Genomic DNA, 14,477 nt, shown 5'->3' with positions numbered 1-14,477 from the left:
CTGATTGTAAAATCAGCCTGGAAATGAACCTTTGGCCTCCAAAATCTCTTTAGCCTTGGTCTCAGATGAATGTTCTAGCGCCTGTAGGTCAGGGGGAAGATCTTCTCGAATGCAGCCTCTAACGTTCCATCCACGTTTCCGTAGGTGATGGTTCCTGAGGCAGAGACCAGAGCAGGGCTGACATTGAAACCCCAGACATTTCCTCTTGCTGTGACCGACAGGCCCGTGATGGATGTGGCCTTTGTACAGTTCTTGGCATCAGTTTCTGGGAAAGTCTCTTGTTTGGGTAAGATATCACTGGAAAGTAAGAACACATAGTTTCAAAGAAGTCAGCTGGTAGGAGTGGGATTTGGGAAACTTTTCCTTTTGCCTTTGTTGTTTGCTACTGATCACCTGCGTGCGATGGAGGCTTCTTGGAGTCAAGTGGATGCATGTTAGCTTGAAAGAAGCACCCCCTCCTCCTCCGGCCGTTGCCTCTTAGGAGCTCAGCAGTAGCAAGAAGCTATTACATAGGGTTAGGATTCAAACCTGTGCTGAAGCCTTGTGAGGGGTCACATGGGGCCCTCCCTTCTTTTTCCTGCAGACACCTGCGGTGACTTGCTGGTGACTCTACAGTCCCTGAGCCGCCAGGGTGAGAAGCGGAGCCTCCAGCTCTCCGGCAAGGTCAACTCCATGACTTTCACCTTTGACAACGTGCTCCCTGGAAAATACAAAAGTAAGAATTGGAATGCAACATCCTGTGGCCCTCACACACTTCCTGTCTTTGTAAACTTTCTAAAACCCAGGTCTCAAATTGTATCACGACCCTGTACCTTTCCTTGTTTTAAGTCGTCTTTGCCTCGTGACCTTGACTGCCTTATTTAGCGCTGGACAAGCATGGAGGAGTCCAGCCCTGAGGTGACCGCCACCTTGTCCGCACAGCCCACTGGCTGCTTCTGTTAAGGGAGGGTGCCCCGAAGTACGGCGTTTTATTTCTAAAGGCCAGAAAAAGGAGTGTGAAATAGTTCCACTGATGTGTTCTACTAACTTAGCAGTACTGGTGCTGAGTACCGACCATGGCAAGCTACTTGACCTCCCCGAAACTCAGTTTTCCCATCTGTAAAATAGACGTAATGGAACCTTTCTGCAGAATATAAGACTAAAAGAAGTAAAGTTTATGAAGCCCATTGTGCAGACAGCCAGCTAAGTAGCTGGTGCCCAAAAGTGTTACTTCCTTTTTCCTTGCCCTTCTCAAGAAGCCACTTCTTGCCTGTATATCTGCTTTTTCAGAAATCAGCTTGGAGCTGCTATCTGTGGATAGCTTATAAAACAGACTGCTTTTTCTGGAATTGTATTAATATTTTCTGTTATGGCAGGGCTTGGCAGACTAAAAAACTGCCTATTTTTATAAGCATAGTTTACTTAGAACACGGCCTTGCCCAATTGTTTATGGATTCTCTATGGCTGCTCGTGTGTAACAGCGGCCAAGTCGAGTGGTTGAGACGGACAAAGCATGTGGGCTGCAAAGCAGAAAAGACTTACAGAAAAAGTTTGTGGATCCCTGCATACCTTATTTGCAGCCTGATCTTACAGGCCCCATTAGATTTGTTTCTTGATGTAATGGTGTTGGTTCCAGTTTTTCTTTCTTTTTTTTTGAAATTTAGCCTTGCTCTGTCACCCAGGCTGGAGTGCAGTGGTGCGACCTTGGCTCACTGCAACCTCTCTGCCTTCCGGGTGCAGGAGATTCTCTTGCCTCAGCCTCCCGAGTAGCTGGGATTACACGCATGCACCACCATGCCTGGATAACTTTTGTATTTTTAGTAGAGATGGGGTTTTGCTATGTTGGTCAGGCTGGTCTTGAACTCCTGGCCTCAAGCCATCCACCTGCCTCGGCCTCCCAAAGTGCTGGGATTATAGGCGTGAGCCACCACGCTCGGCTCCAGGTTTTCTTTAGCAGTAATTTATTCCAAATGCTGCTAGTTATAAATATATGTATGTGTATATTTCTATCTTTATGTCCACATACACACCTGCTTTTTAAAATTAGTTAATTCATGGTCATTGTTTCTCGTGGTGTGCAGGGAGGTGGTGTGCTCCACGCCCATGTATCCGTTTTTGGTGTTTGCTTTTGCAGTAGGCATCATGCATGAGGATTGGTGCTGGAAGAACAAGAGCCTGGAGGTGGAAGTGCTAGAGGATGACGTGTCTGCAGTTGAGTTCAGGCAGACGGGCTACATGCTGAGATGTTCCCTGTCTCACGCCATCACTCTGGTATGTACGGCTTACAGAGTCTCTTATTTGGAAAAACCCTCACCTTGTGGATATCAAGAAAGACTAACATGCCAGGAATCTTGTAAACGTAGTCAAGTCAGATTTCCTTTTCTGCCTCTCTGCTCGCCCACCTGTTACGCAGTGCATAATCAGGAAGCATTTATAGTCTCTCAGTGGAAGGACCCCTGTATTTAGGAGGTTTCCTTGTCCTGGCCCTGCACTAAATCTGACTGGTGATTCGAGGTGGCCTTTGGTACAGTGCAGAGCACACTGGCTTTATATTATTAGTAATAATAGCTTTGGGTGAATTCATTTACTGCTTCTCAGCCTCAGTTTTCACTGAAAATTGAGATCTTAATACCTACTTCTCAGGGTTATGGCAGGGCTTAAGTGAACCTCTTAGGTATCAAAGTGTCCTTGGTGTACCCCGCTCTTGTTTATTAAGATACTGCCAAGTGAGTTTCTCTGATATATATATTTATATGTTTTTTTTTTTGAGATGGAGTCTTGCTGTGTTGCCCAGGCTGGAGTGCGGTGGCACAATCTCGGCTCACTGAAACCTCCACCTCCCTGGTTCAAGCGATTCTCCTGCCTCAGCCTCCCAAGTAGCTGGGACTAGAGGTGCGTGCCACCATGCCCAGCTAATTTTTTTTTTTTTTTTGTATTTTTAGTAGTGACAGAGTTCCACCATGTTGGCCAGGCTGGTCTTAAACTCCTGACCTCAGGGGATCCACCCGCCTTGGCCTCCCAGAGTGCTAGGATTACAAGCGTGAGCCACTGTGCTCCACCTTCTCTGGTAAATTTATTCCAGCGCAGAGGACGAAGCTGTAAACAGGCTCTTAGCTTCTTGTTGACTGTGGTCTCTGTGGCCTGAAAGGCAGTGTGAAATGGGTTTCGGGAGCACCTCTGTAGATCCCTTCGTGAATTTTCTATAATGTTTTGATGTCGAGCGGCGGCAGATGTCATTGTCAGGTCTTAGTTTCTCTGTAGAGAAACTAGAAGAATTCAAACTGGTGTTTCACGTGCCAGCTTACTCCCCTAACTGCTTAATTACAAAAACTCGACAGGCTGATTTGTTATAGGAGATCGATTAATATCCGGTTCATAATAATTGATAGATATTTAGGAAACCTTTCCCTCCCAGCAGTGGAGTGGATTTCCAGCTCCCTTGTAATAAGATCTTTTTTTTTTTTTTTGACACTTCCTTAACCCCTTCTTTATCTCCTCCCACTCTCCCCTCACTCGCCGGGCCCCAGCCGCAGTGGTCCTCTCCAGTCCCACACCAAGCTCACTCCCTCCTCGGGGCCTTCGCACATACTCTCCCCTCTGCCTGGAGTGCTGTGTCTTCTCCAGAAACACGTGTCGTTGGTTTTCCCTCCTCATTCAGGCTGCAGCCCTATTGTTCAGGAGAGATGTGCCCTGGGACCAGCAAGCTAAAGACCCCTAGGTGGGGATTGTTCTTCTCTTGCTTTCCTGTTTGTTTTCAAGGCTTTGTTACTGAGCAGTTGAGATCACTGATTTATTTGTTGACGCATTGATTTTGTCTTCCTGTATTAGAACATAAGCCCTGTGAGAGCAGGAGCCGTGGTCATGACTCCCAAGGCCCAGCCTTGTGTCTGTCACATAGCAGGTGCTCAATAAATACTAGTTGATTGAATGAAAAATAGCACACTTTTGTTGGAAGTTTTGGGAGGTTTTTAATTTTCCTGTGGCACCCAACTGCTCCGATGATAAATGGGCAAAGCAGATGACTGGTTTGGAAAGAGAAATATTATTAATCATCTTGGTGTCTCCATCTCTCCTAGTAAGTCATTGTATTGGCTTTGCTCCCTTAGGAATTTTATCAGGATGGAAATGGACGTGAGAATGTGGGGATTTATAACCTCTCCAAAGGAGTCAACCGATTCTGCCTGTCCAAGCCTGGTAAGTTTGGAAGGATTGATGTGCCATGAATTAGAAGAATGGAAAGGCACCAGAGGATGGTTTTGAAGGCATTTTTTTCTACCTTGGTTCTGTTTGCACCAAGCTTTCAATTTCAGTGTGTTCAACCTGCTCTTATTTTTCTGTCTCTCTTACTGGGCCCTTTCACCTCCAAAAATATACCATTGGCCAGTGACGTCTCTTTATAGTGCTGTTTTAAAATTTGAATCATTTTCCACTTTGCTTAAAATCTTTCAGTGGCTTCTCGCTCTTTCTTATTTTTTTTTTCTCTTTTTTTTTTTTGAGATGGAGTCTTGCTCTGTCACCCAGGCTGGAGTGCAGTGGCTCGATCTTGGCTTACTGCAGCCTCTGCGTCCTGTTTTCAAGCGATTCTCCTGCCTCAGCCTCTCGAATAGCTAGGATTACAGGTGCCCGCCACCACATCCAGCTGACTTTTGTATTTTTAGTAGGGATGGGTTTCACCACGTTGCCCAGGCTGGTCTCAAACTCGTGACCTCAAGTGATCCGCCCACCTCAGCCTCCCAAAGTGCTGGGATTACAGGTGTGAGCCACTGCACCCAACCCTCTGTCTCTTTTATAATAGCTTTTTTTGGAGACAGAATTTGCATATCATAAAACTCACCTATTTAAGATGTACAATGAAATGATCTGTAGTAAATTTATCAAGTTGCACAACCATGGCCAGAATCCAGTTTTAGACCTGTTCATCACTCACAGGGTAAGATCCTCTGTGCCTGTTGACAGTTAATCCCTGTTTCCAGCCACTGATCTATTTTCTGTCCCCATGGATTGGCTTTTTCTGGATGTTTATCGTACGATGCTGGCATTTTGTTTGGCTTCTTTGATTTAACATGTTTTTGAAGTTTATCTGTGTCATAGCACATATCAGTAGTTTGTTCTGTTACATTGCTGTGTAGTATTCTGGTGTGTGGTTAGATGATATTTTGTGTATCCATTTACCAGTTGGTGGATATTTGAGTGGTTTCCAGTTTGGCGCTGTTAGGACTAATGTTATGGACATTCTTGTATAAGTCTTTGTGTCCACATGTTTTCATTTCTCTTGTTTCAATACCTAGGAATGGAATTGCTGCATTGTGTGATAAATTTATGTTTAACCTTTTAAGAAACTGTCAAATTGTTTTCCACAGAGGCTGTGTCATTTGATACTCCCACCAGCAATGCACGAGGGTTCCTGTTTCTTCACCTCCTTCGCCAACATTTGTTATTGTCTGTTTTCTTATAGTCATCTTGGTAGATGTGAAGTCGTGTCTCATTGTGGTTTTGTTTTGCATTTTCCTAATGAATAATTCAGTGGCTCCTCCTTTTGGTTCCCAAGATAAAATACAAACTCCTTAACCTGACCTTAGCTCCTGTGTAACCCAGCCCTGTCTGCCACTCCTTCTACTCCAGCCACTCTGTCCTTCCGGGTGTCAGTTCAGCTGCCTTTGGCTACATGTAACAAAATCCATACAGCAGTGCCGTCAGCAAGTGGTAGTTTATTTGGCTCAATAAAGAAGTGTGACAGTGTGTGGCGGCCAGCATGGGTTCAGCAGCTGGTAGATGTTAGGGGTGGTGTCTTTGTGATTCTTTAGGCCTTTCCCTTGTATTTTTTGCCTTATATTTTCTAGATGGCTGTGGTTAGAAAACTTACGTTTAAAGGAGGAAGTCGAGGAGGGGGCAGGCAAACATTTCCTTGCGCCCCCTCCTCCAGTAAGCTACTTGTCTGTATTATTGGCCAGAACCGTGCCACATGGTTACTTCTAGCTGCAAGGGAGGCTGGGACAGTTGGGTATGCTGCCTGAGGCTGAGCATGTTGCCACCCTCAACATAACCAGGGTTTGTTCTCAAGGCAGGAAGGATGCCTGTTGAGGAAAAAAGGAGCCAGCTGTGAGGCAGATGCTGTTCTCTGTGGACATGTCCTCCTGCCTCTCCTAGCTGGGGCCTTCTTACCCATCAGTTCAGTATTGCTTCCCTGGGGAAGGATGGCCTCCAGGGCCACTTAGGCCTGCCTCCTACACTCTTTCCCTCAGCACTCACTTCTGTCCCCTTCTTGCATGTGCCACAATTGATATATTTGTGGCTGTCAAATGCTCCCCCTCTCTGTGGATGGTAAACTCTATGAAGACAGGGACTGCTGCTCTGTCACTCCCCACTGTGTACTAGTACCTTGCACAATACCTGGCCAGGAAGAGGTGCTCTGTTGATATTTGTTGAATGAAAGACCAAACAGAACGAACAGAGAAACCTGAATTTTTTTTTTTTTTTGATGGTAACTACTCTGGGGCTTGTTGAGTGCAATGAAAACACCAGGGTGATTTTAGCTAATTTCAGGTTTTTGTAGGAAGTGTGGCCAAAATATTGGTTAATGATGATTTGGGGAAATACATTATTATTCCTTGTATCTTCCTGAAATTGACTGTGTTCCTCTGGCAAGTGATGAAATGTACCCCTACTCGGAGTGTCCTCCCACACAGACTCACACTTTTCTGGGGCTTCCCTTACTCCTCACCTCCTTTTTAGGAATATTTATAGGAAGAAATTGAGGCTGTGGTTATCTCTTGGATCCTTAATAGAATCTTTTAAGTAGAAAATTATCCTCAGTCCAATCTGCAGTAGAAATGTACTTTCTGTTCCTTCTCGTGCATGGGTCTGTTCACTTGGTCTGTGTAGATTTAACTAGTGTGAGTTGCTACATTATGGAAAATGATAACCGTGTGCCTGTGATTGGGCCGTTGCACGGATCAGGTCATTGGTAAAAAGCCTTCATAGGCAGTGAAAACGTTGCCTGCCTAGTATTTCTGATCCCATTATGGCACATCTGCGATACGTTTGAGTTTTCACATGCAAAGAGCTGCCACTCGATTTCAGATGTTGGAATTGTTCAGTGTAATAGATGCCGTTCTCTGAAAATTACTTTTGATTTCCTGTCTGTAGGTGTGTACAAAGTGACCCCTCGCTCCTGCCACCGGTTTGAGCAAGCGTTCTACACCTATGACACGTAAGCCTGGGAATTGAATGCTTTGTGGTATTTGTGTACATTCTGTGGAGGATTCTTCATTTACTTCAGAGAACAAAAGGAGTTTTTGTATTTTTTTCTGAAAGTGGCAAAGTTAGGCCTTCAGCCGCATTTCTAGATAAGGATTTTAAGATCCTTGGATTAGTTACTGAGGAACCGGAGATAGGATCCCTTTCCCAAGAATTCTGTAACCCCAGGATAGAGGGCTGTGTTTTTGAAGTGCCTTAAAGAGAAGCTTTGTCAAATCTCCCAGCCCTCACCGATGGGCATCTGTCAAGCTCAAGTCTGCCATTTTTATATTTTTACAGATGTATGTGGGTTTCACTGGGAATTGAAAGCGTAAAGTTGTGGAGTGGAGAATTAGTTTACTCTTTAAAATACTTCTCTGGATCTCCAGAGTTCTTTTACCCCAGACTAAGAGCAATTTTCTGTAGTGTATTTAGGGTGAGGAAGGATGCCCAAAAAGGGTATTGCTGATGATCTTCTGAGAATGAGTAGGTTCGAGTGTTTCCTCTCCTGTGATTTGTAGGTCTTCACCTAGTATCTTGACATTGACAGCCATTCGCCACCATGTCCTTGGAACTATCACCACCGACAAAATGATGGATGTCACTGTGACTATCAAGTAAGATGAGCGATCTGCGGTGGGCTGAGAGTGGTGGGGGAGGGTGTGGATGGGGCCTGGGGAGTCTCTAATAGGCTGTCTGGAAATTAGTTTTGCTTTCTTATCTCTAGATGTATATAAAAATGGCCTTCCCTCTCTTATAGGACATCGCCATTGCCGTCAATTCCCAGCAGCCTTGATCCTTTCCTTTTCTGATTCAGAAAGTACCTGTGGGTGAGGAAGAGCATTGCGACAGCTTGTTTCAGGATCTTCAATTTCTGTTTGAACTCTTTGTACTTCTCATCTTTGCTAAGGAAAAAAAAATCTCAGAGGTTTCTGCATTGTATTTCAAGTGTTTTAGCAAATTCAAATTGCCTATTTTTCTTTAGACTTTTGCTTGAAGGCTTGGGAAATAGAGATGGCACCTGGTATAAGAGAAGGGTTGTGAGAGAGGAAGTATTTGAAAGGCAAGTCCCTTACCGAGGGTCACGTTCATGTGAATGTCGCCTTTCAGGGAATTTTTGCAGTGTGGTGAGGTACCTGTGACACCCCAATTTTCTTGAGAAATGAAAGAGTTTTGGCAACATGATCGTCTTTGTCAAGTAGAATGGGAATCACAGTCACTGTCTCCCCCCTGCCTCTGGTTGGAGTCACCTTTCCGGCTGTTTCCATCTTTCTGTCCACCATCTGTTTATCCATTCTTCATCCCTGCAGAGTACATGATGACTGAATAACTGAGAGTCTTCAGTGTTTAGGCACTGGGCTTATGAGGCCACAGCCCCTACACTCATGGGATTGACAGTCTCATGGGGGGAACAGTGGTCAGAGACTCCCATGCAGAACTGTAAAATGACAGCTGTTCTGAGTGTTTTGAGCTTGACCTTGGGGGCATGCAGGACAGGTAGGCTGCGGGGGGCCAGGCCATATTAAGGTCCATAGTCTTTGTCCCATGACGCAATTGAGGTGTTTTACATAGAGGAATGACTTTTTTCTTCCTGAAAGGTCCCCCTATCGGCTGAGTGGAGAACAGACAGAAGAGGCCTGAGAGTGGGAGGTGGTGGAGGCAGAGGGAGGTGATGGGGGCCCCAGACTGGTGGCTGCGGAGATGGAGAGTGACGGACCAGTTGGAGAGTCGTTGAAGGACTGAGTTGATGAGACGTGGCACTAAAGTGACCACTGTGTTAGGGCAGGAGAAATGTCAGGGCTGGCCCTGGTTTCTGGTGATGGAGAGCCAGGTTTTTAGCTGGGGGTGGATTTGGTGAGGGTCCGTTGTGTGCCCAGAATGTGCCTGTTGCTGTCTTTTACTGTCATTTATTGTCTTCCTGCTTGGAAAGTATGAATTACTGATAGGACTAGCAATCTACCTTCTTACCAGTAGTAACTGTGTATTACCTCCTTTCAGCTCAATTACATTCATTTTTGTAACTTCACAAGGGTGTTTGTGTTGCTTGCTTGTGCCGGAGGTTATATGGAATGCATCTTCCAGCTAGACAGAGCCACTCGGATCCCCCCTGGGGATCTTGTACTTAGCAGACCCAAAATCCGACTGCTGACAGTTGCCCTCCACGAGCCCCTGTGGTCTTTTCTGATTCAGATATGGCAGCTCCCGCTTTCTCCTTGTTTCTTGATTCTTCTTTCCCTTGCACCCTAGGCCCAGCCAATTCCCCAACAAAGCCTTGGCTTTCCAGTCAAACTACACCCGTCACCTAGTCCCTTCTTACCACGTGGCCCTCAGCCTTGGTCTGACCCCCCTCTGGGGTCATTGCAGCAGCTTCCCAGCTGGCCTTCCCTTCTTACCACGTGGCCGTCAGCCTTGGTCTGACCCCCCTCTGAGATCATTGCAGCAGCTTCCCAGCTGGCCTTCCTGTTTCCGCCATTGCTTTGTGTGTTTTCCATGAAGCAGCGAGCGATTTCTTTTATCATACCATTCCTCGACTGAAAACTCCAGTGACTCGAGGTCGGCACCAAGCCTGCAAAGTCTCAGTCTGACACCTGCTGCCCCTTGGACCCCTCTGACAGATATGACTCTTCCGTGGACCCCTGTGCCCCAGGCTGGGCTGGTCTTGCCATTGGTTGAACATCTGAGTGAGCTTTCTCTCCAAGGAGTTTGTACTTGGCATCGCTTTGCCCGAGCTACTGTTTACCCAGAGAGCTGCATGGCCCATTCTCTCCCTCCCTTCAGACCTTTTCTCAATGTCACCTTATCAGAAAGGCCTTGACTGTCCCTTTAAAGTAAAACAGTGCTCCGGGCTCTCTGTCTTCCCACACTGCTTTATTTTTCTTTATTGCACTTTTCCTTTGGTATTATTTTTCTGTGTATTTTCATCCCCTTCCCACTGAAAGGTGGATTCCACAGGGGTAGGAAGTGTGGTCTGTTTTGTCGATGCTGTATCCCTGGTACGTAGTTCTCTATCAGAGCAGTTCTCAGTGAAGGTAGAATGAAGGAACAGAGGATGGTGGCATGGAGAAAACTCCACGTCCTACATGGAAACTGACAAGCTTATATCCAGTCACCATAAAATCAACCGTATTTCATTCCAGCCCAGATCTACCAGATACTGCCACCATCACTGCGAAGCTCAGTTGTTATTTTTTGTGAAACTACTAGTTTATTTAAAACAGAAGGCTCCTCCACCGTGATGTCATGACAAGATGTCCAGTTTTTAACTGGCAAGTCCATACTTGTAGAAAGGTCAAATTCCCACTGACCACAAGGATACGCAACCACGTCCTAGGGGCTGCCATTTCTTTCTTCTAGTTCGTCCATTGACAGTGAACCCGCCTTGGTCTTAGGCCCTCTGAAGTCTGTGCAGGAGCTGCGGAGGGAGCAGCAGCTGGCGGAGATCGAGGCCCGCAGGCAGGAGAGGGAGAAGAACGGCAAAGAGGAAGGCGAAGGAAGAATGACCAAGCCTCCCGTGCCGGAGATGGTAGATGAGTTACAAGGCCCCTTCTCATATGATTTCTCTTACTGGGCACGGTAAGCTCTCTTGTGCATTTCCCTACAGTGTCCTCTGTTCTGTGGGGACAGGACCCGCCAAACTGAAGTATATTAATTATTTTAGGTCTGGAGAGAAAATCACTGTTACACCATCATCTAAAGAGCTGCTCTTTTATCCCCCTTCAATGGAAGCCGTTGTCAGTGGAGGTAAATGTCAGTTCAGCAAGCGAATGTCACACACACCTTTACAATTGTTCCCTTGCCTGCATTTACAAGTAGACTTGTGATGTTATAGTGAAGCCATCTTTGTAAGCCACCTTACATCCTCTCTGGCACACAGATGTTACTGTTTGTTGGATGGATGGATGGATGGATGGATGGTTTGGTTGGTTGGGTGGATGGATGGATTGGTGGATGCATGACTGATTGATTTAGATAAGTAAAAGTAACTTTTGCTGTTAGAATTGAGTTGATCTTTTTGGAAAAGGACTTGGCTTTCTTTGACATTACCAGGTCGACACCAGAAGGCAGATGAGGCGCAAAGCTGCCAGTGATGATCTTTGATGATCTTTCTGTTGTTTGGCAGAGCATGATGGGAGGGTCCTTTTTTGGGGAATGGATGACTGAAGTGATCACTTGTGGAGTATTTGTCTTTTGCTACTTATTATTTTTTTCCCAGCACTGTGGCTTCATTAAGTTGTGGGTGTTATGTGGTTCGTGTTTGGAAGTAAGGGTGTTGAAGAGTGTGACTTCTAGCGGGCAGGCTGTTTGGGGCGGTCTTTCTCAGTGGGTCCTTTGGAGGTTGAGCAGCACGGCCTCCTGTCTGCTATAAAGTGTTCCCTCCTGATCTGTGGCCTCCTGAGAACCTAGGAAGAGTAGTAGGAAAAACCCAGCCTTCAGCGTTTTTTGATTCTCTTGCTAAAGTCCTTCACACTGAGAAACGCCTTTCAGGGATGGAAAGAGGCTTGGGCTGAATCTGATTATTGAGCTCCCCGGGGTATTAAATAACCGCATTTGGAACTAGCTTCTAAGGTCTGTTTTAGCTACTTTTGTCGTGGGAAACCCCCAACCAAGATGCTCCTGTCTCTGCAGCCAAGCCCCATCCTTGTGTTTATTTCTTCCCCTCTTAGAAAGCTGCCCAGGGAAGCTGATTGAGATACTTTTGTCGTGGGAAACCCCCAACCAAGATGCTCCTGTCTCTGCAGCCAAGCCTCATCCTTGTGTTTATTTCTTCCCCTCTTAGAAAGCTGCCCAGGGAAGCTGATTGAGATCCACGGGAAGGCAGGCCTGTTTTTATAAGGCCAGATCCACCCCGAGTTGGAAGGAGTCGAGATTGTCTTCAGTGAAAAGGGGGCAAGTTCACCCCTGATCACAGTCTTTACTGATGACAAAGGTGCCTACAGGTGAGCCCGGGATAGAGACACATTTGCCTGGGATCAGCGTGGGAGTCCTCTGAAGAAACTGGGGCCCACGTTTCCTTGGGCTCGGTAAGGCTTCCTGTAGGGTGTGAACAAAGCCATTGGTAGCATTCTGCTTTCTTCTCTTCAGTGTTGGCCCCCTGCACAGTGACCTGGAGTACACGGTGACCTCACAGAAGGAGGGCTATGTTCTGACTGCGGTGGAAGGAACCATCGGAGACTTCAAGGCCTATGCCCTGGCAGGCGTAAGCTTTGAGGTAACTAACACTGTATTTTCAAAAGGCAGTTATATTGAGGCGTAATTAACATACAGTAAACTGCACAAAAAGGGTACAGTGTGGTAGTCTGGACCTATGAATACACCCATGAAAACACCTCCACAGTCAAAATAGTGAGCACATCTGTGGCCCTCAAGGTTTCCTCCTGCCCCTTGGTAATCCCTCCCTCCCACCCTTCCGCTGAGCTGAGGATCTGCGTTTCATCACCATTGGTTAGTTTGCATTTTCGAGTTTTATAGGTTGGTGCAAAAGTGATTGCAGTTCTTGCCATTGAGAATAATGGCACAAACCACAATCACTTTGCACCAACTTGTATATAAATGGGATCAAACGGGATATACTGTTGTTTTTTTTTTTTTTTTTTGGTCTGAATTCTTTCACGCAGCCTAATTTGGAGAGCTGTTGACTTTAGCATGTTTATGTACCTTCTGGGAAGTAGTTAAAGCTATCGTCCATAATTGTTCCATATTGAAGGACACAGAATGTTCTTACTGAGGCGTTTGCTGCCTAGCTCCCTTCCACCGGTCCTTTCTGGGAAGAGGCGTGCTGCGATTGTACAGAGTGGGTCTGGAGATCGTTGAGAATGAATATTTATAAACCATAGGCCAAAGGAAAAGAGTGACAGATTACATCGTATAAAAATTTAAAATTCTGTATTGCTGAATACATTTGGAACCAAACTGAAAGATATTCAAACTCGGAAGAAATGTTTGTATCGTAAATAATATCCCCATTTTACAAGGAGCTCCTAAGTTTGGTAAGAAAAAGACAACCCACTAGAAAAAAAATGAACAAAGATTATGAAAAGAAATTCATGGAAGTAACGCAGGTGACTAATAAACACGGAAACACACAGCCTCCGTAGTTACTGAGGAAATGTGCTAAGGAAGTTACAGTCGAAACACTGTTTTGCAGGGATTAGATTTGCTGTAATTAAGACAATCTCTATTTTTTTGGTCAGCGTGGGTTTTCCCAAGCATAAATAATTTATGGGACTGTAAGTGGTTACAGCCACTTTGGAATGCAATTTGATAGTATCTTTCTGAATTTAAAGTGCATGTATCCAGCAGTTCTACTTCTAGGAATTGATTGTTCAGGAAAAAAAAATAAAACTAAGTGCATAGAGATATATATTTGGGGATATTCCGATTGTCTCTTGTGTACCACAAAAGTAGGTGCTGTGGTTTGTCAACCCCTGCCTTAGAATGCTATGCAGTAGTTAAGAAACAGGCAGATTCCTATGGGCTGGCAGAAGAGTACCAGGATAAATTGTTGAGGAAGAGAGCAAGTTGCAGAACTGTATACATAACATGCCATTTTTATTTCACCTCCTCCACCCACTCAATGAACTTGCCAGTCTGTGAACAATAATATGTAATGTTTATAAGATTTGTGTGGGCATAGAAAGAGTTCTGGGCTGGTCACAGTGGCTTATGCCTCTAATCCCAGCACTTTGGGAGGCCCAGGCATGTGGATTGCTTGAGCCCAGTAGTTTGACATCAGCCTGGACAACATGGCAAGACCCGTCTCTATAAAAAATACAGAAATGTAGCTGGGCATGGTGGTGTGCGCCTATAGTCCCATCTCCTCAGGAGGTTAAAGCTGGAGGGTTGCTTGAGCTAGGGAGGCGAAGGTTGTAGTGAGCCCAGATTGTGCCACTGCACTCCAGCCTGGGTGACAGAGCAAGACCTTGTCTCAAAAAAAAAAAAAAAAAAAGGTTCTAGAAGGCTACACAGCAAACTTACAAAACTAATAACATTAGTTACCTGTGAGAAGAAAGATTAGGTCCCCTGTCCTCCTCTGAGTAACAATAAAAGAAAAAAACCTTAAAAGAATGACCTCTTGACTTGTGGAATTGTTATCTTCATAGTTAGTAGGAGTTTAACCTTACTCTGGTCTCACCTTCTCATCCCCAGATAAAAGCTGAGGATGACCAGCCGCTCCCGCGAGTCCTCATCCCTGAGCGGTGGCCTGTTTCGTTCCAACCTCTTGACCCAGGACAACGGCATTCTGACATTCTCAAACCTGGTAA

General features: G+C 45.6%; 1 protein-coding gene across 1 annotated transcript in view; it reads left to right on the top strand.

Moving 5' to 3' along the window:
• Positions 1 to 14,477, top strand: part of LOC129468185 (BOS complex subunit NOMO3-like) — a 48,654-nt gene that overhangs the window by 19,884 nt on the left and 14,293 nt on the right. Inside the window, 12 exon segments of the mRNA XM_063623756.1 lie at positions 145 to 286; positions 584 to 715; positions 2,114 to 2,250; positions 4,086 to 4,173; positions 7,126 to 7,189; positions 7,737 to 7,832; positions 10,570 to 10,788; positions 10,874 to 10,956; positions 11,993 to 12,152; positions 12,298 to 12,424; positions 14,362 to 14,399; positions 14,401 to 14,473. Of these exon segments, the coding sequence (XP_063479826.1) occupies positions 145 to 286; positions 584 to 715; positions 2,114 to 2,250; positions 4,086 to 4,173; positions 7,126 to 7,189; positions 7,737 to 7,832; positions 10,570 to 10,788; positions 10,874 to 10,956; positions 11,993 to 12,152; positions 12,298 to 12,424; positions 14,362 to 14,399; positions 14,401 to 14,473 (1,359 nt within the window).

This window comes from Symphalangus syndactylus, chromosome 18 (genome assembly GCF_028878055.3).
Source record: "Symphalangus syndactylus isolate Jambi chromosome 18, NHGRI_mSymSyn1-v2.1_pri, whole genome shotgun sequence".
NCBI lineage: Eukaryota > Metazoa > Chordata > Mammalia > Primates > Hylobatidae > Symphalangus > Symphalangus syndactylus.
The sequence above is the reverse complement of the archived record's forward strand: the minus strand, read 5'-3'. Positions and strand labels throughout refer to the sequence as shown.